At 41.6% G+C, this 27,318-nt stretch overlaps 1 protein-coding gene across 2 annotated transcripts in view; it reads left to right on the top strand.

Moving 5' to 3' along the window:
* Positions 1 to 26,970, top strand: part of otud7a (OTU deubiquitinase 7A) — a 59,262-nt gene extending 32,292 nt beyond the window's left edge. For both annotated transcript variants that reach the window (XM_047354569.1, XM_047354577.1), the window contains exons 3-13: positions 387 to 540; positions 3,067 to 3,252; positions 3,352 to 3,570; positions 10,012 to 10,113; positions 11,794 to 11,921; positions 12,744 to 12,856; positions 14,257 to 14,384; positions 14,473 to 14,622; positions 22,690 to 22,804; positions 23,316 to 23,400; positions 23,791 to 26,970. In XM_047354569.1, coding sequence (XP_047210525.1) covers positions 456 to 540; positions 3,067 to 3,252; positions 3,352 to 3,570; positions 10,012 to 10,113; positions 11,794 to 11,921; positions 12,744 to 12,856; positions 14,257 to 14,384; positions 14,473 to 14,622; positions 22,690 to 22,804; positions 23,316 to 23,400; positions 23,791 to 25,341 — 2,862 coding nt within the window. In that variant the 5' untranslated portion in view covers positions 387 to 455 and the 3' untranslated portion in view covers positions 25,342 to 26,970. The remainder of the gene's footprint in view (positions 1 to 386; positions 541 to 3,066; positions 3,253 to 3,351; positions 3,571 to 10,011; positions 10,114 to 11,793; positions 11,922 to 12,743; positions 12,857 to 14,256; positions 14,385 to 14,472; positions 14,623 to 22,689; positions 22,805 to 23,315; positions 23,401 to 23,790) is intronic.
* Positions 26,971 to 27,318: the final 348 nt, after the last annotated feature.

Below are 27,318 nucleotides of genomic sequence, written 5' to 3'. Positions count from 1 at the left end.
GAAAAATCTTGGAATCTGAGTCTGGAAATAATGAAATTTAGAATTGGAAATATGGTAGAAAACCTGGGTTATGACCATGGACAGAGGAGGAAAGCATTTGGAAATAGGCGGGTGTGTCCTGGAAAAATAAGCAGCATTGGCTGTTGTTGATATCTCTGATGCTGGGGATTATGTTATGACTGCTGGCAGGAGCACTCCATGAGACATTACGCCTCAGTACAAACAGGCCCAGGCCAGGACTGAAATAAGAGACGAGGCAATCCCGCTCATATTTTCTCACAGGGGCTCGTCAGGGATGAGATCTTCAAGGTGTGGCTGAACAGTTTACTGTAAAACAGCGTCCTCAACGCTTGTAATGTTTCCTTCTCTGCTTTGTTTGTTCCCAGATGAGAACGTGAAGGCTGGCGTCCACCAAGGCCACCGCTGCACCGTGGGCAGCACATACACATGATCACATGACTCTGGACATGGACGCGGTCCTGTCAGACTTTGTTCGGTCCACGGGGGCAGAACCGGGTCTGGCAAGAGACCTGCTGGAAGGTAAGATTTTGTGTTTGGAGAGAGCAGAGAAGGAAGGGAGAAATAAAAACAGAAGAGAGGTGAATGAGAAGGAAGGAAGTTGACAAAAACAAAGGATGGGTGGAGAGAATCCTGAAGCAGAAGGCAGGTTTGCTGATTTAGAGGCAGGAGTGACGGGTTTACAAGTACGTCTCCCCAGGGGGTGCTTTGTGTCCATTCTGGCACTCACTGAGGAGCAGAGGGCTGCTGGCAAATGTGAGGTTCTGATAAAAGCAACAGCAGAGAGCTGGATGAGGGTCAGTTAGGTCAGCTTCAATATGAAACTTCCACAATTTAATTCCACCTCAAGCAGAAGCAAGTAGTTGTAAGAGTTGAACTCTTAATGCACATTAGGGGTCAAAGTCCTCTGAGGTTGTTTTTTTTACATGCATCCTGGACACATTTTTATCTGTGTTCATGACATGAATCTCTCTCCTTGCTGTTGTAATTTTTTCCCCCTAAAACCTGCCCTGGTGCGAAGCCTCAGCGGAATATGTGTGACACGAGCAGACATCAAACAAGACAGTGCACTCAGACGATGCAGACACAAGCCCCAATTGTCCCGCATCACTTTATTTCTGCCCCCTTCTGTTAGCTTACCCATCAGGATGTGCATTGACTCAGACCTGCCTTGATTGGCTAGCTGCTTTGTTGCACTCAGGGGAGAGGGATGAGGCGATTGTGCTACATGTGGCGCTCTCTGGAGGCTGTTTTAGGTATTGAACCTTTTACATTTGCTCTGAGTGTTTTAGAGGCTGGTATACAAGGTTTGCATTTTTTTGGTTTTACCTCAGTTTGCCAACTATTGACAGGTAAATAATAATGTGCTGTCTGAAAATTTTTTTGCCATGGTTTTTAGGGGCACGAGTCAGTATGGGACTCTGCTTAAATAAGAACAATGCATTGCATTTTAAATTTTAAATGCATTGCAAGCAAAAATTAGAATAAAACAAAATACTTAAAATAAAGAATAAAAAGACAGAGCTCCGTTTAAAAAAGTAAAATTTTAAGTGTTTATTCCCTAGAATGATGCACCTTTTTAATGGTCTGCTCCTAATAGAGCACAAGGAGTCAAACGGTCTGTTTTCTAGCAGACTTGGTGCCTGTCAGCTGCAGTTTTAAAACTCTTTTGTTTTGTTCAACTAGAAGGACTGGTGGCATTCTTTAGGTTGTTAAACCGTGACCATTTTGTGTGTTTTTTGCATGTGGAAATATTTCCAAATAGCTGAATTTGTCTGTCTTAGTAAGTCTGGAAAAAGTGTGGAGTTCTTCTTTCAGCCACCTGATGGGAGTATGCAGCAACAAGTGGGGAAGGGGCAGCCTTGTCCTTTTTACTGTTTTTTTCTTACATTATACTGGCATCTTTTTTAGGAGATACCTTAAACTTTAAGTACAATGTGATTACATTTTTCTGATTTTGAAGTCGTAACTTTTTAAAACCTTGGTATAACCTTGGTTCCGGTAATTGACCCATGTTCTGCCTCTAGTATCACAATCTAGAGTCTAGTGCATCTGAAGAAATTCTAATGGATGGTGATGATGTATTTTCTTGCTGCAGAGGAGTATGGATCTGCCATATATCAATCTGGATCCTGAAAGAAAGCTTTCCACTAAAGCTTTTAAAGATGATGCATTAAAGTGCTGAATGTCTGCAGGGCTGAACTGTAGGTTGTAGGTCTGTGTTATTGTAGCCCAAGCTGCTGAAATCCATTCGGTGAAATGTGTTTTGCATTGACGGCTGTGAGAGCTGCTGGTTAGCTCAGACTCACAGAGACAGACAGACTGTCTGGAAAGCCGAGATCTTCCTCGTCGGGTCTCTTCCGCAGCGAGACCATTAGCTGATCCCGTATCACAAACACACTCAGGTTACAGTGGATGTTGTTATTGGCATATTGTATGCTTTTTTAATTTTTTGGGATAATTCATGTGGCGGTGATAGAGGTCACACTGAGGTATATAAACAACTGACTTTTTTGTCTTAAATCTTGAGGGAATTTCTGTTAAAGACACAGATCCCAGAGGAGATGGATAGGACTGTCTCTTTGTGCATGTCAGGATATTGCTGTCACCATATTGAAGGGTCTGTCTCCCTCACTGATTTTATTTTTGTGCCACCACCCAGCCTCAACATCTTGTTCTTTCCATGATTCAGCATGTTTTCCTCAGATAAAACCACTGGAAAATGTCTTCCAGATAAGCTATGAAGCTATGTGCACTGTGTTTCTTTAAAACGTAAAAGATTTGAAGGATGTTTTCATAATTTCAGTTATTTAAAGGAAAGAAATGAAAAAAAGCTTAGTCAACATACCAAGTGGTTTAAATCTTTTAAGGAAACTGACTTATCTATGTCATCTCCAGCAACTGCAAACTGTAAACTTTAGTGTGTGGTGTCTTCATGCACACTAACATCTATTTACATGTGTGGGATTTTAATAAAATCAAATTAGATTACTTGATGGAGATTTTCAAGTTTGTGACCAGAAGCTGATTTTTGTTTTTGTCTTACAGGTAAAAACTGGGACCTCAGTGCTGCTCTGAATGACTATGAGGAGCTCAGGCAGGTCCACACTGCCAACCTGCCGCAGGTCTTCAACGAGGGCCGCTACTACAAGCAGCCAGAGACACGTGAAACACCCACCCATGTCAGCAAGATCGACAGGCCGTGTGCGCAGAAGCAGGAGGACAATGCACAAGGTAGTAAAGCCGGTTCAGCATCAACAGTGGGTTGCTTTTGTTTCTCTTGAACCTCAGCTTATGTCTTATCTGTACAATCCTGCTTGTGCTTGCATCTAGAGAAGCGTCTGTCCCGTGGGATTTCCCACGCCAGCTCTGCTATTGTCTCCTTGGCGCGGCTGCAGGTGGCAAACGAGTGCACCAGCGAACAGTTCCCTCTTGAGATGCCCATTTACACATTCCAGCTGCCCGACCTCAGCGTCTACAGTGAGGACTTTAGAAGCTTCATAGAGAGGGATCTGATAGAGCAGTCCACCATGTTGGCTCTGGAACAGGCGGGTGAGTCCAACAAGATGCGTAATGTGCGGAGCATTTTGTCATGGTACAACCACAAACTTCAATGTATTTTACCGGGATTTGATGTAATAGACCAACACAAAGCAACGTATCATTGTGAAGTGGAAGGAAAATGAAATTTCAAGTTTTGAATATTTTTTACCTTTACTCTATAATAAAATCCAGTGCCTTCAGAAGTCACCTAATTAGTGAAAAGTGTCTTGGAGGTTTCCTATAGAACATTAGTGAACAAACAGCATCATTAAGACCAAGCAACATAGCAGACAGGTCAAGGAGAAAGTTGTAAATAAGTTTAAAGCAGGGCTAGGGTTAAAAACTGTGCCCCAAGCTTTAAAGATTTCACAGAGCTCTGTTCGGTCAGTCATCTGAAAATGTGAGGACCATGAGTGCGAATCTACATGGCTGTCTAATTAAACTGACTGGCCAGGCAGGAAAAGCATTAATACGAGATACAGGCAAGACACATATGGTGGCTTTAGAAGAGCTGCAACTCAGGTGGGAGAATCTGTGGACAACTGCAAGTGGGTGGAGCTAATTATATGGCAGCCCTGGAAGAAAACTTGTTAGATGCTGCAGAAGACTTGAAACATTCCATCAGGAAAACAACTTTAAACATGCAGTCAGAGCTACTATGGAATGGTTTGGTTTAACGCATTGATTCTGTATGTTAGAATGTCCCAGTCAAAGGCCAGACCTAAATAGAATTGAGACTCTGTTCCAACACTTAAACATTTATGTAAACAGACACTTTTCGTCCAGTCTAAGTGAAAAGAGTCATTTTACAAAGAAAAATTGGCAATGGTTTTAATTTCTATGATAGAGACCTACCCAAAAAGCTTACAGATTTAATTGCAAGGAAAGATGGTTCTAAAAAGTATTGATTCAGAGTTTCTGAAAACAAATACACTTTCAGAGTTTTATTTGCAGAAAAGGGTATAAAACCATGTATCATTTTCCTTCTACTTCACATTACATGCTACTCTGTGTTGGTCTATCAAATAAAATTACAATAACGTTTGCAGCTTCAACATGGCAAAACCTGAAATATTTCAAGGTATATGAATACTTTTGCAGCGAGAAGGTCTGTGGTTCGATTCCCGGCTGGGGGTCTTTCTGTATGGAGTGTGCATGTTCTCCCCGTGCATGCGTGGGTTCTCTCTGGGTGCTCTGGCTTCCTCCCACAGTCCAAAAACATAACTGTTAGGTTAATTGGTTTCTCTCAATTGCCCTTAGGGGTGACTGAGTGTGTGTGGTTGTTTTGCCTCCCGCCCATAGACTGCTGGAGATAGGCACCAGCTTCCCCGCGAGCCACTATGTAAGAAGCAATAGAAACTGACTGACTGAATACTTTTGCACAACACTGCATACAATATATTCACATACTTTTCCTGCAACATATATGAAAAATGTAAGAAAATCCCCTGCACCTTGATTCTTCACCTGTTTAAATTAAACTGAAGCCAAACAGAGCTGTAGCAATAAGAAATTCCATTAATAGTCTAAAGTGCAGACAGATGCACTGACCCAGTGAGACAGAACATATCAGAGCAGCATCATGTGGAAGGGAGGACGACAACAGCTAACTTGGATCCCACAGGGTTCGTATCCCAGCCAAGGCTTCCAGCTGAAGGAGAGCAACATGCTCAAAAGTTTTGAATCTTGGAGAAGAAACTCTCTAACTCTGATGTTAAATCAACCAAACAAGCAATATTGGCCTATTTAACCGATAAGGCACAAGTAAAAAGTCTTAAAACTGCATGTCAAATCTCTTCGTTTACATAATAATGAAGGATTGACAATATTAAAAATTTCAGTACATCCATAGATTTTATCCATTCAAAATGTCTCACAAAATTTGGGTAAACCATATCAGAGCTTCACACAAAATGCATATATTTACAATCAGGAAATGTTACAGTAAAATGCAGCCACGTGATTTTTTTTCCATATTTACTGAAAGTAGGATTTGTTCAGATGCAATGCATGTGGATCATTCTTTGATGCCAACACCATAAAGCAGCAGGAACCGATGGTAGCTCAGAAATAAAGAACAGCAAATTACAAAAAAAAACTGCAGTTTGATTGTTGCTACACTGCTCCTCTGTGTTGTTAAATAAATGATCGACCCAGATCAGCTGGGCTCAGAGAGGTGCCTGCAGTCAGCCTGTGTGCAGCACTCAGGGCTATGAAACCAGCATTTCTCTCTTTTTTTTTTTAGAAAAGTTAGAGTAGTGGGTTCAACACGTTCAAAGTGGTTGCAGGAGACTGCTGTGGTTATATGAAAAAAAGGTGAAAATATACACAGACTTAATATGTAGACTTTAGTCACATAGGCTGTAAAAGAAATGTGGCTAACCAATGCATCTGCAAAGTGCAATGTGTAAAGTATCTTTCTTTTATTTTCTTCATTTCGCCATTGGCAGGGTAAGAAAATGCATATACCCAGGGATGATGCACATCTAGTTTCTCGCCTAATCTGCCTAGTAGGACTGTTTTGTAGTGTATGATTTTTGTCTTTTACCTGTGAAAGCAGTGAAGATCAGTCTGTACAGGTCCTTCTCAAAATATTAGCATATTGTGATAAAGTTCATTATTTTCCATAATGTCATGATGAAAATTTAACATTCATATATTTTAGATTCATTGCACACTAACTGAAATATTTCAGGTCTTTTATTGTCTTAATACGGATGATTTTGGCATACAGCTCATGAAAACCCAAAATTCCTATCTCACAAAATTAGCATATCATTAAAAGGGTCTCTAAACGAGCTATGAACCTAATCATCTGAATCAACGAGTTAACTCTAAACACCTGCAAAAGATTCCTGAGGCCTTTAAAACTCCCAGCCTGGTTCATCACTCAAAACCCCAATCATGGGTAAGACTGCCGACCTGACTGCTGTCCAGAAGGCCACTATTGACACCCTCAAGCAAGAGGCTAAGACACAGAAAGAAATTTCTGAACGAACAGACTGTTCCCAGAGTGCTGTATCAAGGCACCTCAGTGGGAAGTCTGTGGGAAGGAAAAAGTGTGGCAGAAAACGCTGCACAACGAGAAGAGGTGACCGGACCCTGAGGAAGATTGTGGAGAAGGGCCGATTCAAGACCTTGGGGGACCTGCGGAAGCAGTGGACTGAGTCTGGAGTAGAAACATCCAGAGCCACCGTGCACAGGCGTGTGCAGGAAATGGGCTACAGGTGCCGCATTCCCCAGGTCAAGCCACTTTTGAACCAGAAACAGCGGCAGAAGCGCCTGACCTGGGCTACAGAGAAGCAGCACTGGACTGTTGCTCAGTGGTCCAAAGTACTTTTTTCGGATGAAAGCAAATTCTGCATGTCATTCGGAAATCAAGGTGCCAGAGTCTGGAGGAAGACTGGGGAGAAGGAAATGCCAGAAGTCCTGTGTCAAGTACCCACAATCAGTGATGGTCTGGGGTGCTGTGTCAGCTGCTGGTGTTGGTCCACTGTGTTTTATCAAGGGCAGGGTCAATGCAGCTAGCTATCAGGAGATTTTGGAGCACTTCATGCTTCCATCTGCTGAAAAGCTTTATGGAGATCAAGATTTCATTTTTCAGCACGACCTGGCACCTGCTCACAGTGCCAAAACCACTGGTAAATGGTTTACTGACCATGGTATCACTGTGCTCAATTGGCCTGCCAACTCTCCTGACCTGAACCCCATAGAGAATCTGTGGGATATTGTGAAGAGAACGTTGAGAGACTCAAGACCCAACACTCTGGATGAGCTAAAGGCCGCTATCGAAGCATCCTGGGCCTCCATAAGACCTCAGCAGTGCCACAGGCTGATTGCTTCCATGCCACGCCGCATTGAAGCAGTCATTTCTGCAAAAGGATTCCCGACCAAGTATTGAGTGCATAACTGTACATGATTATTTGAAGGTTGACGTTTTTTGTATTAAAAACACTTTTCTTTTATTGGTCGGATGAAATATGCTAATTTTGTGAGATAGGAATTTTGGATTTTCATGAGCTGTATGCCAAAATCATCCATATTAAGACAATAAAAGACCTGAAATATTTCAGTTAGTGTGCAATGAATCTAAAATATATGAATGTTAAATTTTCATCATGACATTATGGAAAATAATGAACTTTATCACAATATGCTAATATTTTGAGAAGGACCTGTACAGCTGGTTGTTGCTGTGAAACTGACAAAGGAGATGACTCTGGACTTGGGGAGGATTTGGGATAAGGTGAGCAGGATGCTGGAAACCTATTTGTAGTCTTTCATTAAGAAGTGAGCATCAGACCTAGAAACTGAACAAACAGATTAAAAAAAGTTTGGCTCCTCATTTGCAATTACTGTTGACAAAAAAGAAAAATGTTGCAGGTTGGAAACTGCCTTGAAACATTTTTTAATCATAAAATGCACTGTAATGAAATTTTATTTTCCATTTATCTTATTTCTAACTGAAATATTTCAGGTCTTTTATTGTCTTAATACAGATGATTTTGGCATACAGCTCATGAAAACCCAAAATTCCTATCTCACAAAATTAGCATATTTCATCCGACCAATAAAAGAAAAGTGTTTTTAAGACAAAAAACGTCAACCTTCAAATAATCATGTACAGTTATGCACTCAATACTTGGTCAGGAATCCTTTTGCAGAAATGACTGCTTCAATGCGGCGTGGCATGGAGGCAATCAGCCTGTGGCACTGCTGAGGTCTTATGGAGGCCCAGGATGCTTCGATAGCGGCCTTTAGCTCATCCAGAGTGTTGGGTCTTGAGTCTCTCAACGTTCTCTTCACAATATCCCACAGATTCTCTATGGGGTTCAGGTCAGGAGAGTTGGCATGCCAATTGAGCACAGTGATACCATGGTCAGTAAACCATTTACCAGTGGTTTTGGCACTGTGAGCAGGTGCCAGGTCGTGCTGAAAAATGAAATCTTCATCTCCATAAAGCTTTTCAGCAGATGGAAGCATGAAGTGCTCCAAAATCTCCTGATAGCTAGCTGCATTGACCCTGCCCTTGATAAAACACAGTGGACCAACACCAGCAGCTGACACGGCACCCCAGACCATCACTGACTGTGGGTACTTGACACTGGACTTCTGGCATTTTGGCATTTCCTTCTCCCCAGTCTTCCTCCAGACTCTAGCACCTTGATTTCCGAACGACATGCAGCATTTGCTTTCATCCGAAAAAAGTACTTTGGACCACTGAGCAACAGTCCAGTGCTGCTTCTCTGTAGCCCAGGTCTGGGGAATGCGGCACCTGTAGCCCATTTCCTGCACACGCCTGTGCACGGTGGCTCTGGATGTTTCTACTCCAGACTCAGTCCACTGCTTCCGCAGGTCCCCCAAGGTCTGGAATCGGCCCTTCTCCACAATCTTCCTCAGGGTCCGGTCACCTCTTCTCGTTGTGCAGCGTTTTCTGCCACACTTTTTCCTTCCCACAGACTTCCCATTGAGGTGCCTTGATACAGCACTCTGGGAACAGCCTATTCGTTCAGAAATTTCTTTCTGTGTCTTACCCTCTTGCTTGAGGGTGTCAATAGTGGCCTTCTGGACAGCAGTCAGGTCGGCAGTCTTACCCATGATTGGGGTTTTGAGTGATGAACCAGGCTGGGAGTTTTAAAGGCCTTAGGAATCTTTTGCAGGTGTTTAGAGTTAACTCGTTGATTCAGATGATTAGGTTCATAGCTCGTTTAGAGACCCTTTTAATGATATGCTAATTTTGTGAGATAGGAATTTTGGGTTTTCATGAGCTGTATGCCAAAATCATCCGTATTAAGACAATAAAAGACCTGAAATATTTCAGTTAGTGTGCAATGAATCTAAAATATATGAATGTTAAATTTTCATCATGACATTATGGAAAATAATGAACTTTATCACAATATGCTAATATTTTGAGAAGGACCTGTATGTTTTGAGCATTGTTCACATGATAAACTGATTTAAAAGGCCCTCTAAAAAAAAATCAATAACACTCATTTATGAAATATTAAAAAGAAACAAATAAATTCAGCTTAACTAATTCTTCAATCAAAGATATTCCTGTTAAGTTTGTTTTACCTGAAAAAAGATGGAAAGAATTAGTTGAGCTCTGTATTGATATTAAAAAGCATCAGCTGATCTGGTTTGCTGTCATTCTTCTGAAGTTAACCATATAACCAAGTCCTATAATTTGGTTTTTAGGTACCTTTTGAGCTTTTTTTTTTCTTCGTTAGATTTCTTTGTACATATATTTTTGTCTTGCCGTGCAGATTTTAGACTTATTATGAAATAAAGCTGTCAAGGCTCTGCACAGCTCAGTGATATGCTGTGTTGAATACTAAAATTATACTTTGTGTCATTATACTGTTACTTTTAAAGTATATTTTAAAGTTTTGTTAGGTTTTCTGCTGGCTGCAGTGCTTTTGTTACTAATTGTTCTTGTATGTTCAGGACGTCTGAACTGGTGGTCTACCATGTGCACCAGTTGTAAGAAGCTTCTTCCTCTGGCCACCACAGGGGACGGAAACTGCCTCCTGCATGCTGCCTCTTTAGGTGAGTAACTCGTAAAAGCTCCAACTCCTTCTGTGCAGTTTGGTGTGGAGAGGTGAGTTTTTACAGCTTTTTCCCAGTAGCATTCTAGTTTATTCTGGCCATCAGTTGGATGGCCTTTCCACCGTGGAATTCAAAACTCTGCTGTTTATGTAAAATGCATCAGCCTCTATAACTGGTAAATCTGTTAAGTTCCAGTTTTACTACGGGAATACTTCTTATTGTTTGAAAACACAACTTTTAAACTTATTTATGCAGATTCATTACGTGGGGAGATGGATCACTGCCCACAGTAACACCAGAGTCCAGAATGCTATAAAAAACTTGAAAAATCAATCCAACACAGAATTGATCTCAGATTGTTTCAAAGCAGTTAGTTTACAAGCTAAGAAACTTGTTGAAAATGTGTAGCTGTAATAGATTTTAAATAAAAGGTTTCCTATCCAGGAAGTAAAAACCTATAGCCTATACATCTGTCACAGTGATTTCGCTTTGATACTCATGTAAAGTCACTCCAAACTTTGTTTAACTGTGTTGCTGTAATGGATGGTAAATGAACCGCACCAGTCATGCAATGAAAGCAATGATTTTCAGCAATGAAACAATAACAAATGATTCTGTCACAGTGTTTACACTTTGTAACTTATTTAAAGTCACTAGTCCATGTCAGAATTGTAAATAACTTTAAATGACGTCCTTTTACTCACATTGGAACCAACAGGAGACAGATGTCATGACTCCTCAAATTATTTCATAGCAATTGCACCCTGAAACAGGATTAAAATCATTTCGAAGTCGCCAGAAGCTAAAGCCTTTCAAACTTAAAATGCGCTAACAATCGCCAATTTTGAGATGTCTTAATTGTTTAATATTTGTCTCAGAACATAAACTCCACAAAGCATTTATGTTCTAAGACAAGTTAAGTTTCTATGAACTTTGAGACTGTTAGTCTCCCTGCCTCCATGGAAAAAGAAATCGTATGTGCATGCTTGATATATCTTTTTCAATTAATATTTTAACTAATGTTAGAAGATTTTGATAATGTATTTGAATGTAAGCACAGTGAAACACTGACATTTAACATGGGTGACAAGGGTTGAATGTTGTGTTTTGAAACTATAGTACTTAATTACTCATATGTATAATTTAAAGTTAACAGAAAATAAGAACTGTTTATGTGTTTAAACTGGGAGATAACTGAAATAAAATGCTTTAAATATTCAACCATCAAGAAATCGTTAGCACCAGAACACTAGTCTGCTTCCTGGAAAAGGTTCCGGCTTCAGAAAAACACCTTCGGAAACATCTACTGCCAAATCACAGCTAATGACTCCAAAATCTAGCTGGGAAAGGGGGAGTCAAAGCTAAAAGGACAAGAAAAAGAGGGCGAAGTAGCTCAACTGTACTTTGTGTTTAAGAGATGAAAGCATGTTCAGCCTCCTCAGATTCTTTGTTCCCCAGTGTGAAGGCTGTAAGGGCAGCTGAGGTCTAGAGGCACCAGAGTTATTGTAATCTGTCCTGACAAGCTCTGTCTGAGGAAGACATTCTTGGTTAAGGAGCTGAGGTCATCTCTTAATGACAACAGAAGGACATTCTTAGCACAGTTAAAATGTCTGCACCATCATTTCTCAGTCAGAGTTCACCCTAACTTTGCAATGAAGCAATGTGTTTTTCTTCTTCCAGGTATGTGGGGCTTCCATGACAGAGACCTGATGCTGAGGAAATCTTTGTACACCATGATGAAGAGTGGAGCAGAGAGGGACGCTCTGAAGAGGAGGTGGAGGTGGCAGCAAACCCAGCAGAACAAGGAGGTTCGCCAAGAGTCCATCCCTGAAAATGTGCCTCCTTTCTAAATTCACAATGCCATCTCTACAAGACATACTGTATGTTATTAAGAGTAAAGCAATGGATGAGGCACTGAAAACCTCCACTTTAAAAGACGCTGATTTTAGTTTCTTTGCTGAGCCTTAATTCTTGAAAAGATAGGTTTCCTGTGATTTCAAGTGTACATTAGTGCTGTAGCGGTTCCATTAGTATTGCCAAATTCCCTGCACTTCCTCTGCCTTCTCCTGATGTTGGATTAAAGCTTCTTAAAGCTTTTTTTTCAAATCGGTTAGAAAAAGTGTGTCACCAAAGATAGCTCAAGCAAAGAAGTAGTCCAGATGTTTATGTTTTACAAATGCCAGTCTTCCGGTTGGCCAAGTTATGTAAGATGCATTTCAAGAAAGGAGGTGTTCTGGTTTGAGTTAAGGAATGGACCACTGTTGCATGGCAGCGGACATGGGCTGGATTTTCACATTATGGCGTACTGAAGTATCACAGTATTTACACAAACATCTCAAGCAAACATGTGTACCATGAGCTTACTGCTATTCTTTAATAATAGATCAAGTGTAGAAGTGTTGGTTCCAAAACAATGGCTTTATTATTAGTTTTATAGTCGTCTAAAATCACTGTAGTTACATGCTAGACTCGAAAACTTTAGCTTTAATTGACAAATTTATGGTTTTAAACAGTGCTCTATTTTCCGACCATTTCATTTAAATGTATGTAAATGCTAAAAGAACACAGTGTATAACATTGACTTTAAGGGCTAATCATAGTTTAAATTTTAGCATTCTGTTTTTGTGCAGTCAGGACTGGTTTACACAGAAGAAGAGTGGGAAAGAGAGTGGAACGAGCTGCTGAAGTTGGCCTCCAGTGAGCCTCGCTCTCATCTCACCAAAAATGGGAACACCAGTGGAGGGTAAGTTAACCAACCCACATGAATAAATGAATCTAAAAGAAAAAAGCCCACAGGCAGATGCAAATCGACATGCTACTGTTTTATTTTATGGCTTTTTACATCAACATCCAGCTAAAGGAACGCTCCAAATTCTCACTCAGACCTCCCCTCCCTATGCAAAATCAAAGTGTGAAACGTTGCCACCTGCTGGCTTTTACGTGAATGTTTTTGTTTTTTTATCTGCTCAAGGAAACCCAACCCCCCTTCCTGCTCGTGAGTTTTGAGTTACTTTTAGCAGCAGCAGGTTGCACAAATAAACGTAAGAGTGTTTTTTTCTCATGCTACAAAGGCGGATTGGAAACTCGCTCTGGTTTCCTCCTCCCACACAGAGAAACCTTGTGGTTTGGCTGTGTTTCCATATTCACTGAAATAAACACACATATGTTGTCACATACTTCAGCTCTTAGATGTAGGCTGCTGATCCAGTGGAACAAGAGAAGATCTGTGAGAAACACAAAGTGTGAGCTGAGATTGACATGTCATTTAAGTGCATACAAAAAATGCAATTTTTAGGGGAAACATGATTAAAAAAAACTTTTTAAAGCAGAAAAAACAGGAGCTGTGATATTTTTACTAAAGACTTTAGTTCTACTAGAAAAAGTCATATTTTACTACTTCAATTGCTGAAAATGTTCCTTTCAGGGGAGCAATTTACTCATTTATTGTGGAGGTTGAAACCTCATTAAGTTTGACTGTAACATAGTAATAAAGTTAGGAATGTTTGATGGTTGTAGTGTGAGATGAGTCTGAATGGGCTGAGTGGGATTCACATATTAAGAGGCTCTTTATTAGAACAAATTTGGCCATGCGGCTGACAGCTTAATTGTTGCACATCCTTCGTTTCCCTAGTGGTTGCATGCTCAAGAGTGCTGCCTGTGCACTTTATCCGTCTCTCCATCAGCATCCCTTTCTTTCCTCCATCTTCTTCTCTTTTGTCTATGTCTATGTTTTATTGAACTGTGTGAGCACTGCCTCAATGGAAAATCAGGGTTCACAGGCTTTATGATAAGCTCTAGATAAGCTTGGAAAAATATTTGCATTTCCAGACTTTATTCCCTGTCCCATCGGTCCATCCGTCCATCCATTCGTCCATCCTCCTTACAGTTTTTATGCAGGTTCCAGATTCAAGCCTCACTAGTGTATAAATATCAGTCATAACTTCAAAGTTAAATATTGTATACTTTAAACCTGGGTTCAAACGTTTTTGTGAACTTTGGAAATTGAAGTGTGGAGTTTTGACATTAAAACATGTAGGAGCTCTGGAAAAATGAATTATCTTTACAGATCAAACATGTGCAGGATCTTTTCTGACTTTAGCAGATCCGTATCCCTTAATGTTTTGTGTGTTTTTCTTTCCTCAGGGTGGATAACTCTGAAGATCCGGTCTATGAGAGTTTGGAGGAGTTCCATGTGTTTGTGCTGGCCCATGTTTTACGCAGGCCAATTGTAGTGGTGGCTGACACGATGCTCAGAGACTCCGGAGGAGAAGGTAGGGAAATAGTTTGATGATTGGATCTTCTGTGGCTCAGGAGCAAAAGCAAAGGAGTGATCTTGCCATGTCCTAACTTCCCTCACAGCATTTGCTCCCATCCCATTTGGAGGGCTCTATCTGCCCCTGGAAGTGCCTCCGACGCGCTGTCACTGCTCCCCTCTGGTCCTGGCCTATGATCAGGCTCACTTCTCAGCGCTAGTGTCCATGGAGCAGAGAGACCAGCAGCGAGAGCAAGGTAAGCACATGTCTTCTTCTCGATAAAGCCCTTCTAGTAGCAGCATGGCAGAATTGTCTTTTAATGCTAGCAGGAGTGGAGGGTGAAGGCAAAAGATTCTGTCTGTCCTGCCTGAGGTGAATAATGTATGAGACGGCAGCCTAATTACCTGAGATCCATTATTAAAAGAGGCCAGTTGGCAGCATCAAGCAGGGAGTGGTCATTGCTGAGGAAATGGGGCAGCTGCTGCTTGTAAGAGCAGACAAAATTATTGAAGATTGCAAAACTGCAACACATTTTTATCTGAAGTTCCTGCTGTGAGTTGAGATTGTCACAGTGGGTGTGTCTGTTTATGTGTTACTTTTGGTCACGGGAGGAGGGGTAACTCTTGTTCACTTGTTCAGATGCCAGTGCTCCCACTCACTGCGGATGCATTGCTTATCCTCGAGGTTTGAGCATTCCTGTAAGTGACAAACAGAGTGAGTCTCCCTGACGACAGGCCTCTGCAGTCACGGCACTCTCTATGCTGCCTTGGCGTGAGGAACCCGATGGTCGTTTCGCATGGGCTGCCAGCGAAATTCATCTCTCTCTGTGTTGCACTTAGATGCAGACAACTCACCTGAAACACAGACATACTTATGCAAACAGATTGCTTCTTCCTCCTCTGAATGTGCTTTAATGTCACTCCTACAAAGCCCCAGGAGAACCCCCTGTTAACCCCACCACTTTAGACTAATGAGCACTTTATTGGGTGTTTTATAGCCAAAAAATAAGGTTTTCTTTTTGTCCACCAGGGGGTGCATGTGTCCTGATAACCCTTTGCAGCTTAATCACAGCACTGTGCATGGTTGTACTTTTTTCATCCTGGTACACTGTGTCCTCATATGATAAGATCAGAAAGGCTGCACTCTCTCCAGGATGTTTTCAAAACATTTGAACCCTTGGCGTGGTGCATTTGTATGTCATGTGGCAACTCATGTTCAGCTAAATGTCTGCTCTAATTGAAAGTCTCATGCAAATGCGGGGTGTGCAGTATATTCACAAGCAAGTTATGATTATTCTTCACAGTCTGTCCTCAGTCTGTCCTCAGCAGATAATTGCATAGCAGTAGGGTCTCAGCCGACTAAGGCCCGAACAGTCAGGCCACTGTGTGGATGTTTCAGGTGGATGCTGGCTCTTAGTTTCCCCTGACTCAGCTAAGAGTATCGAAGAGGTCTGCTGGCCTGGTGTGTGTTCAGGTGTCAAAGTACTGGTTCTTTCTTCAGGAAGAAACAGTCTTGGAACCCCAATCTGCTGTGCATTTGCATTCTTGTAAACAAAGTGGAGCATTTACTGAGAATTGTTTAGTGTAAGTCTACAACAGGGCTAGGTTTTAAAACAATATACCAAGCTTTGAATGTCACTCCAAGCACTGTTTAATACGTCATTAATGAAATGGGAAGAGTATGGCACAAATACAAACCTACCAAGACATAGCTGTCCACCTAAATCAGGGGTCAGCAACGTTTATAATCCAAGGAGACATTTTTGCGTCCTACTAGATTAATTTCATCGAGAGCCACAAAATCCTACATGACCTCTGGAAAAATTCAAGCTCTGGAAGTACCTGCTATGTAAGATTTGCTTAGTTGTACACTGAACATCACTCTAAACCCATTTTCCAAACAGCGAAACATGGTGGTGGGAGCATAATGCAGTGGGGAAGAAAACCAGTTAGAGGCTGGAAAAGACTTTATACTGGGGTGAAGGTCACCGTCCAGCAGGACAACTGCCCTCAACATACAGTCAAAGATATAATGGAATGGTTAAGATCAAGTGGGTTACAATGGCCCAGTTAAAATCAAGACTTAAGGGCCACTGTAGCAAACGTTGTGAATAGTGAATGTTGTACCGATGTCATACCTGATCTGCTATCTTTTGCTTAGCAACACTGCTGCCAGCATGTTGTAGGTCAGGGCACACAGAGCACATCGTTTCCTTCAGCTTGCAACACGCATTCACTGACACTGTTCCAAATTAAGAACTAGAACGTCGCAAAACCTGTGTTGAATGAGCTGCTCTTGGTACTCACAATGATTTTGCAGCTGCAATACCTGCACAGAAATGCAGCAAGCATTACTTCTATGATTGTTTTCTTCCATTTTCCGGTCTGTGCTCTGTCCCGCTCTAGTCATTTCTGTCCAATCGGAGCAACAATTGTCCTATGCGTGGCTTTGTTTAGAAGTTATATTTCACTTGCAAAAAGCACAATGTGAAAGCCAATCGCACCAAACCAAAAAGATAAAGTCTGGACCAAACAAGCGGACCAAAGAACTTTCCTGGTGTGAATACACCCTTAGGTCCATGTGAGAATATCAGCAACTCTTTGGTTTGTCAGATAAAATCCTGACGTTGTCCAGAAGTCTGGCAGATTACGCACCTGCTCCTTTTATGGGTCGTATGCAAGGCATCTGAAGCTACATTCATGATGAAAAACTATAGGAGGGGTGACTGAGGCCAGAGGTTGTTGCTTTAAGATTTCTGTTTATTTTAGTTTTTATGCCCTTAACCCAGGAGAACTGGTGAGGTGGTTTTCTTGCTCAGTGTACCTCGATGTGTGTTTCTCGTCCAACCCGCTAACGCCCACCTGCTGTGCAATAATGAGTAGACCCTCAGTAGAAGTTGCCGCTCTGTTTTATCTGCTTGTTTGTGCTCACGCGGTACGGCCGCGTGTGAGGGGAGCTGACCCTCTGGAAAATCGAGCTATTTCAAACTCTCTTACCAAAATCAAAACACTCACAAGTTTTCTTTGGAGTCCCATCGATAAACTTCCAACACCCATCTGACTGAATAAAATGGCCAGAGGACCACCTACATGAGAGCATGGTGTAACCATTCACTTCTGCAGGTCAGATCTTGACCTATCAATGAACGCACTGTTTTACTCACCTTTTCAGTCGGTGCGGTGACACCAACACGGGGCGCTTTATTAAAGTTACAGCGCTTAGCAAAAGAATTCATACGTCTTCAACTTTTTCACAGTTTGTTACGTTAAAACCACAAACTTCTGTGTATTTTGTTGGGAGTTTTTTATTAGACCAACACAAAGTAGTGCATAACTGTAAAGTGGAAAAATTATAACAGTTAACTTTTTTTTCAAATAAAAATCAGTTAGGTGGGTCTTGCTTTTGTATCCAGCCTCAATGCTTTATACTGCAGGAAGACTGTTTGGTGCTATTACACCATTTCTCCTAGTCTTCCATAGCTGCGGATATTTGCCTTTTTTCTTTAGTATAGCACAAGTTCAGTTAGATATGATGGAGAACCACTGTGGGCATCAATTTTTTAATGCTTGCCACACAAGTGGATTTAGGTCTGGACTTTAACTGGGCCGTTCTAACACAATGATTTGATCTGAGCTAACCTGTTCTAGCTCTTTTTTTATGTTTAGACTTGCTCTACTGAAAGCCCCGTTGCAGCCTGATGTCTCTTGCGGCCTCTAACAGGTTTTCTTCCAGTTTTGTTCTGTATTTAGTGCCATCTCACTTCCCATCAACTCTGACCAGCTTTGCCATCCCTTCTGAAGAAAAGCCTTTCCACGTCACGATTCTGCCACTGCCTTTTTTCACTGTGGGGATAGGGTTTTTAGGGTGATGTGGAGTGTTTGTTTCCCAACACAGATAGCACCTTGTATGTAGCTCAGAAAGTTAAAATTTACTCTTTAGAAGAGAGAACCTTTTTTATTTACTTTTTAGGTGCGTTTTTATTTGTAAAACATTTCCAGTGAGGCACTTATTGTAGTTGGTCTGTCACGTGACAAAATGTGATATTTTGCAAGACACTGATTAGATGTGATGTCCTTGATTCTGCAATTGGAAAAGGGGTGGACATCTCAGGCTTGTTTATAAGCAAGGCTGCTGTTTACGCTGGTGATTTAGAGGCTGGAAATCTGCAGTTGTGCAAAGCACTAACTCAGGAATTTGAATGTGTTAGTTTTCCTGTTTGTACAAATTGTTCTTGAATCTCACTGCAGACAAAACACTGACTAAATGTTGCAAGTGAAATCATGCATCATTGCCTTCCAAAGCGGGGTTAAATAAAGGAAGAGATCTTATTCCCATGACACAACGCATGGTATCTTTAAGATTCTCACTTAACAAACCAGAAAATGAATACGCTTATATCCAGTACGGTGTGTCGAATGTAAGCTGGAGGAAGTTAATTTTCAGCAGTTATTTCCTTACAGGTTACACCCATGTTTGCTCGTCCTTTCCTTGTCTGTGTCATTCCTGAATCAAGTTTGCAAAGTGAGCACAGTGAGGCAGCAGCTATGATGCTGACTGCGCTGCTTGTATACCAGAGAAGGCTATGATGTCACCCACACACAAACTGTGGAAATTAGTCTTTGGAGGACAACAAAACACAACCGCCGACAGGGGATAGTAAATACATTACAGCACACTTCAGTTCCCCGAGAGTTCAGTTGGCAGAGCTAAATGTCTGAATTTGGACCAGGCTCAAGCTGGTAGAGCCAGGCTTACAAATACACACACACACACACACACACACACGCACAGCACTAGAATAATGAGAAAGGGAGCACAGCTGCATCATGGGAGCGGGGACACCACCTCACAGACCTCAACTTGGCTGCATCATGACCTGAGTGGGAACTAAGGGGAGAGTTAGCTCACTGTCTTCTCCTTGGCTTTGTGTGTGTGTCTTTAATTTTCATTGAGGCTGAAACTTCTGGGCTAGACTGTTCTTGGAAACTTCTTTCTGAAAGGAATCCCTTTTTCCTCTTTGTCAACAACGCTGGCATGCCACCATCCTATTACTGTTAGTCATGCATTGTTTTTGGGAGTTACTGTAACATGCATCGCGTGCTAACAGCAGATTTGACACATATAGACAGATTTCTAGACAAACCTCATTAGTCATCCTTTCACATATTGTTCGTCTTGTAAGGGTTTGACCTGACTAAATCTGTCAATGGAGCTTTAGGTTAAGTGTTTTGAATCTTTCCACATTTTATCCCTTTACAACCACAAAGTTCAATGTGTTTTATTGGGATTTTGTGTGATAGACTAAAAAATGTATTGCACAATTTTGAAGTGGAAGGAAAAGGATAGATGGTTTTAAAAAAAAGTCTGAAAATTGTGGCATGTATTTGTATTCAGCCTCTTTTAGAGGCTAGAATCCAGCGCAACCAGTTTCCTTCAGAAGTAATTAGTAAGCAGAGTCCCCTGTGTTCTATGAAGGCCTCAGAGCTTAGAGTACATTGGACAACACAAAGCATGGCAGTAGGATCACTGGGAAGACCCAGAGGAGCTTGATTTTTTTTTTTCACAGATAATCTGTCTGACATTATACTGTTAGGACATAGTGACCGTTTTGACAAATATATAAAAAATACATTTTAACAAAAGTTACCTACTGCAGCTTTAAAGCGGGGTTAGATTACAAAACCATACCCAGGCTTTGGATATCTTACAGACCATTGGACACAAGGGGCCAGGTTCGTTTCTCACAGATTACCACTCTGGGTCCCTGAGCAATACCCTTAGCCCCAGAATGCTCCCCGGGTGCCGCACAATGGCAGCCCACTGCTCCCTGTAAGGGATGGGTTAAATGCAGAGGACAAATTTCGTTGTATTGTACATGTGCAATGACCAATAAAGATGATGATTATTGTTCAATCCATCATCTGAAAGTGGAAAGAGTTTGGCAAAACTGCAAGCCTACCAATACATGGCCGCCCACCTAAGCTGAGAGGCCGCATAAGGAGAGCATTAATCAGAGAAGCAGCCAAGAGGCCCATGGTACTGCTGGAGGAGCTGTAGAAATCCTGGGTTCAATTAAGAGAATCTCATCGACAGGACAATTATTAAACATGAACTCTACAAAATCTGGCTTTTATGGAAGAGCACTAAGAAGAAAACCATTATTGAAAGAAGGCCAAAAGAAATTCCAGCTGAACTTTAGAAGAGGGTGCTCTGGACAGATGAGACCAAAACCGAACATCATGGAGAAGAAAACTATGCATATCACTCCGAACACACCTTCCCCTCAGTACAATATGGCGATGGTACCATGCTGTGGGAGGGCTTTTTTTCAACAGGGACAGGAAGCTGGTCAGAGTTGATGGTAAGATGAATGGAGCTACATACAAGGAAAAAGAAGGAAGTTCATCTTCCAGCAGGACAACGACCATAAACATACAGCCATAACCTCAATGGAATAGATTATATTAAAGCATGTTAATGGTTAAGGATGGACGAGTCAACGGCAGACCTAAATGCAGTTAGGAATCTGTAGCAACAGCTGGAAACAGATTTTAACATTTGTTTTTTATCCAATCTAATCTTGAGCTAATTTGTAAAGAACAAAAGGCAGAGACATACTTTGAAAGACTTGCAGCTGTAATTCCACTAAAATCTGTTTTTAAAGGGGACAATGCAATGCCAACTTTTAGAATTGACTTCACAATTATGTTCTATTGTGTGTTGGTCTATGACATAAAATCCCCAAAATAGGATGTTGAAGTCAGTGACTGTAATGTGACAAAAAAGTTCAAAGCGTAGGAATACTTCTTTCAAAGCACTGTCTTAAGAGAATGCATGATGCAGTAGCACATTGACTCTGTATTCATGCAGTGAAGAAGGACTGCACAAAGAGCAGAGATTGGCCTGAATTGTCCATTTGGACACAGTACAGGTAGTTGTTTCTGGTTCTCTCAGTCTCCATGCAGCCTCCATGCAGCCTGCTGGCAGTGGAAGAAGTGATGGGGCCAGGAGGAGACTGTGTCTTCCATCCGGGTCTGACAGGGAATGCTGGAATGTCCACAGCCTGAACAGCCTGCCTCTCCTTACAGTGATGCAGACAACAGCCCCCACACTAGGTAGCCTGATGAGAGCTGTTATGTGCGCCAACAAGGCCCAGCTAGTTCATCTTGCTCTGCTGTTTTAAAAGACACCCACACATTCAGAGGAAAAAAACAATTACTGCAAACTCCTGCACTGTTTACATGCACATTTCCCACCGGAGGAAGCCTGGGTTGGTGCCGGTTTTATGTTCTTAGACCACTGATTGGTGCTGAAAACCCTTCTGGTGCATGTGAGTAGTTTATAATGTTGGACAGAGATATACTGTTGTTACATTTGTCATTTTTGTATGCTTAGGATAAAAACGAAACACTTTTCAACCTATTTCACTGCTTCTGATCCTAGTTTGTTGCTAAACAAAAATGAAGGCGTACTGCCCTGATCTACGGTGGCTCTAAGCTTCAAATCTACAGAGCAGAAAGTAAAACACAAAAGAATACAACAGAAAACACAAAACTAAACAGACACCACAAACAAATTAAAACAGAAGATGGTCTCTAGAGTTCCAGAGTTTCAAAAGGGGGAAAAATCCACATAAAAAAATAAAACATGTTTTTAAACACAGAACCCCAAACATTCAGAAAACCACCAAAACATAACACTGTAAACAAAATAAGTTTTTTATAAAATTGTGTGTATACTATATTCAAACTGTTTCTCAATGTGTTTTCGATTTCATAAAATGCCTTTTTAATTTCTGCGTTCATCTTAAAATATGTTTTTTTTTTTTGTGATGTAGTGTTACATGGCATTACACAATATGATCATTATTTTAGGGAGATTTGCAGGGTTTCTGTACAGTCTGGAAAATTGTGGCAAAACATGAAATTTAATTGATGTACTATTTTATTTATGTGTTATCATTTAGGCATAATTTGATTCATAGTGACCCCTTGCATTTATATTTTAAAATGGGCATAAAAATTACACAGAACTGTAAATATGACCTTGGAAAAATATAGTATTTGACATTAAAAATGTGCAAAAACCCTGGATTTAGACATACATGTGTCATAAGTAGATAAAGTTTCCTCTGATGTTACTCTTAGCAAACTAGCCCTGTGCTCCAATAAGGAGTTACTGTATTTTTGAGTTCTTTCATATAATATTGAAATTGTCCAAATGCTTGGCCCCACATTTGCATGTAAGAAACAGTGTCATACAGTCTTCTCTCTGTAGATTAAGTTGAACCAAACTAATGCAGTTGCATTTTCCTCTCTTCCAGCTGTTATCCCTCTGACCGACTCTGAGCACAAGCTGCTGGCGCTCCATTTTGCTGTGGATCCTGGCGTGGACTGGGAGTGGGGAAGGGACGACAATGATAACACCAAGCTAGCCAAGTAAGTCCTAAACACCAACAGGTAATATTTATCAGCAGAGCACAAAAATGTACTGACTGTAAATGCAGGCCCAAGCGGTTCTGCCAGTCCACCCACCAATCAGACTCTGTACATGTGAGGTGATGGAATTTAACTGTGATTATAGGATCTGGCTTAAGGTCAGTTAAAATAGAAATTGGTAAGAGTAAAATATTTGAGGCTGGCATTGCATTGTTCCAGAAGTGGTCTGGGAAAAGCTGCAACACCTTCACTGAGTTTAGAAAAGTTTTATTTAAGGGGTTCAGTTTCACATTTCTGAAGATTATCATCCAAAAAACTGCAACATGACAGACACAAACTGAAATGATGCTTCATCCACCTCTTAACATCTCCATGTATTTCCTTTAGTGCACTGCAGATATTATTCAGATTGCTCCACATATTTATTTCCTTTAACTCCCTATGCTCTGAAATGTTAAATAGACTCATATAAGGATATGTTTATCAGATGTGATCATGTTTTCTTCAACAGTCTGATCTTGTCTCTGGAGGCCAAGCTCAACCTGCTGCACAACTACATGAATGTCACATGGATCCGAATCCCTTCTGAAACAAGGGTAAAGGCTTTTTTTTCAGCTCTCATATGTGCTGTGCTTTTCATGGTTAATTTACTTTGGAGAGACTTCCTTGTTCCAGATGTTTCTGAAACCCCTCGGGTCCCATCAGTCGGTTTTATTTAGTGTCAGAATGTCATAATCTTTCACATTTGTGGGTATGATGGTTATGACTCATCAAAAATGACAAAATGTGTTTATTTCCCAACTGTTTTCATAAACATTCTGCATTAGATCTTTACGCTGGGGGTAAAACTGACAAAGTAAATACAATGGCTCAACAAACCTTTTTGATTATTATTTGTAAAAACAATTGAAAACCTTTTATCCTTTTCCTTTGGGAAAACACTGTAGTTTCAAGTTTTTACATTTTTTTGTCTGGCTTTTTTGCAGGCTCCGTTGGCTCAGCCAGAGTCTCCCACAGCCTCTGCAGGTGAGGATGTTCAGTCTCTTGCTGAGTCCATGGACTCTGACCGCGAGTCTGTCGGCAGCAACTCCAATTTAAACACTGGCAAGCCCAGCAAAGACAAAGACAAAGACAAGCAGCGCAAGGACAAGGGTCGAACTGATTCTGTAGCCAACAGGTTAGGAAGCTTTAGCAAAACACTTGGTATCAAGCTGAAGAAGAACATGGGAGGTTTGGGAGGACTTGTGCATGGCAAAATGAACAAGTCGAACTCTAGCTCAGGTCGTAATGGGGAAAATGGAGGGGAAAAGGCAAAGAAGAAGGAGTCAAAGACAACCAAAGGGAGCAAGGAAGATTCAGGCCATTCAACCAGCTCCACATCCTCCGAGAAAGCCACAAGTCCCTCCCCTACAGAGGGAGACAGACCGTCCAGCTCCTCCCCAACTGAGAGACAGGACAGCACAGGGCGAGGCTCAGGGGACAAGTCCTTGGAAAACTGGAAATACAGCACAGATGTCAAGCTCAGCCTCAACATCCTGCGGGCTGCCATGCAGGGGGAGCGCAAGTTTATATTTGCAGGACTGCTGCTGACCAGCCATAGACACCAGTTTCACGAGGAGATGATCAACTACTATCTGACAAACGCACAGGAGCGCTTTAGTCAGGAGCAGGAGCAGAAGAGAAAGGAGGCGGAGAAGAAGCCTTCTGCCACTACCGAGGTGTTAGTGAAGAAGCCGGAGCACGAGAGCGTCTTCCAGAGAGAGAGGTCCGACAGCTCTCCACTGGAGAGCTCTCCCGTCCTGCCCCACCACACCTACAACAACCCGCAGCCCCTGCTGAGTTTTCAGGGCAGAAACAGTCCCATTCCTGCGGTTAATCTCTCTTCTGTCCAAGTCCCTCCTCTGACCCCTCCACCGAGCTTGCATCACATCTCCCACCCAAGCCCTGTCCTAGCCCCTGCCCCTTACTCCTCGCCAAGCATCGGTGCTAAGAGATCCGGACACATCCCTGTGTCCGCCCACTACAGCCATACACCGCCCATCCAGAGGCACAGCGTGATTCATTTACAAGATGTTAAGATGCAATCCTCCATCTTACAGGATGACCCCTACAAGCGAGTGGTGGGCACCCTAAAGACGTGTGCCACCTACCCCCAGCAGAACCGCACGCTCTCCTCTCAGAGCTACAGCCCTGCGCGCCTGTCAGGGGTCCGCACAGTCAACACCATGGAGACCCTGTCCTACAACATGCCCAGCGAACACAAGTCTCACACATACACCAATGGATTCAATGCAGGAGACATTCGGGACTGCCTTGAGTTTGCCGACGAGGACAGCATGCCTCACACCTGGCTCGGCCCAGACAAAGCCAAAGGGCGGAGCTCCGGGAGCCCTTTGTACTGCTTTCAGCAGCGCCGCTGCAAGAGGGAGAACTGCTCCTTCTACGGGAGGCCAGAGACGGACAACTACTGCTCCTACTGCTACAGGGAGGAGCTGAAGCGCAGAGAGAGGGAGAGCAAGGTCCAGAGGCCTGTATAGCTTTCACCGCTAAGTTCAGCATCAACACTGTTGCAGGAGACCTGAGTAAACAACACCATCTGCACTCTGCATTTAAAAAAAAATGATCTCAAAAGTTTCCTAGGTTTATTGAGTAATGCTCGTGCGTTCCTGTCCCTGTTCCCTTGTTGCCTCATGATGAGGGAAGCAGAACTTGAAACAGTGAGCAGCTTTGGCCAGATTATAGTTTATTTTTTAGTTCTTTTACTTCTGTCCCATCAAATGTAGTCTTTTACTTGTTTTAGAGTAAAAGTTTATCTCTGCGATGTAAATTTATGTGCAGGAAAGCTCTTTATTTTTCAAAGTGCAAAAGGATTTGCATCTCATCAGGAAGGGACATTTTAGCTCTTTTAATCAGTTGAATGCAATACCTCTGCCTGGTTCTCTGTGGGATATTTGTAGTTGTTTGCAATCAAAAGAAGTTTAATGGGGGGGTGGTAATATTAGACTTTCAAGCAATAAATTGGTGATTCTTTGCTACACTCTCCTGATTTTGTCTATGCACCAATAATATGGATACTATAGGTTAACATGTGTCATGTGACTTGTAAAGGGACGTCACAGTGTGCTTTTTGTAAACGAATTTGAAATACAGAAATTAACATGTGTAAGAGTTTTAGACTGTAATGTTGGATTAGAATGAAGTGTTGAACTCTCATTTGTTTTGTGTACCTTTGTTTTTTTGTTTTGCCATGTTGAAGGGGTTTGCTGTGTCAGAATTGGACTCAAAATATTGTATAATATCATGTTTCATATTTTTGCACGTATCCTTAAGTCCACAAGCACTGCCAAGCTGGCTTCTTAACATAAAACAACTAAATACAATCCAAATTTTCAACATATTCTGAGTCAAACACTTTACAACTGCTTCTCAAATATGCAGTGATCTTGGTGTGTTTCTCTGAGTTGCCTGTCGACCAATCTGCTCCTTAAATGTGTTTAGATGAGACGAACTCTGAATCGTGACAGCAGGCTGATGTGTTTTATTTTTTATATTTTGTCTGAAGTGTTATTACGTGTCTCTAGCCCCCTTCCCACGTCCACACAACACGACGTGCGACCATGCTAACCACTACAGTATGTGGTGACCTACAGAAAACCAGAAAACAACAAAAACAAGTCTCCAGGTCATTGTGAGGTTGTTCTTCCGCTTTCAGAGGCTGTTTGAAAAGAAGCACTTGCTGCTACAAGCACCTCAAGCCTTTGTGATCTTTAGTGCTTTAACCAATCAGTGGGAGTTTTTAGAGAAAAACAAAAGAAAACCCGGGGCCTCTAAGTGCTTTCTGCTCATTTGACATGACTACTGTAAAGATGCAGTGTATGTGTTGCTGTTTGTCCTGGTGATGCTTGGGTAATGTGCCATGCTGTCCCTAACAAAGTGTGTCCTGGCCAAGGATGTCCACTGCTCCCTGGGTTTGCTTCTGTCTCTCTCCTGTACACACTGCAGTGTTGCTCCCCTCTGTTTCTCTGTGACCAGTTCATGGACTCCCACCATGTTAGGACTGTAAGATATAATTTTGTATTCCTTTGAGAGTTTTACACTACTTTGAACTATTAATTTGCACATTAGGTACAAATGTAAATATGAAAAAAATAGTCTATTGTTACAAACTTGCCGTGTCTGTGTATTATTTGGTTTTGAAATGCATTGGGATTAGTTTGACGGGTATTTTGATATGTATATAATGTTCTCTTTTGCGTATCTGAAATTTACCAACATCAAACAGGTAGACCACCTTATTACTCTCACATTTATACTGTCTTGCAAAAGGATTCATACCTCCCATATTTTTCACATTTTGTCATGTTGCCACCACAAATCTCAGTGTATTTTATTAAGATTATATCTGATTAACCCACATGGAATAATGTGAACTCAACAGATTTTAATTTAAGTTAATACTTTAAAGACCAAACTTTTACTGGAATTAGAGTTGTAAATGTTTCAGGATATTTTTC

The sequence above is a fragment of the Girardinichthys multiradiatus genome, chromosome 2 (genome assembly GCF_021462225.1).
Source record: "Girardinichthys multiradiatus isolate DD_20200921_A chromosome 2, DD_fGirMul_XY1, whole genome shotgun sequence".
NCBI classification, from domain to species: domain Eukaryota; kingdom Metazoa; phylum Chordata; class Actinopteri; order Cyprinodontiformes; family Goodeidae; genus Girardinichthys; species Girardinichthys multiradiatus.
This window is presented reverse-complemented; position numbering and strand designations above follow the sequence as displayed.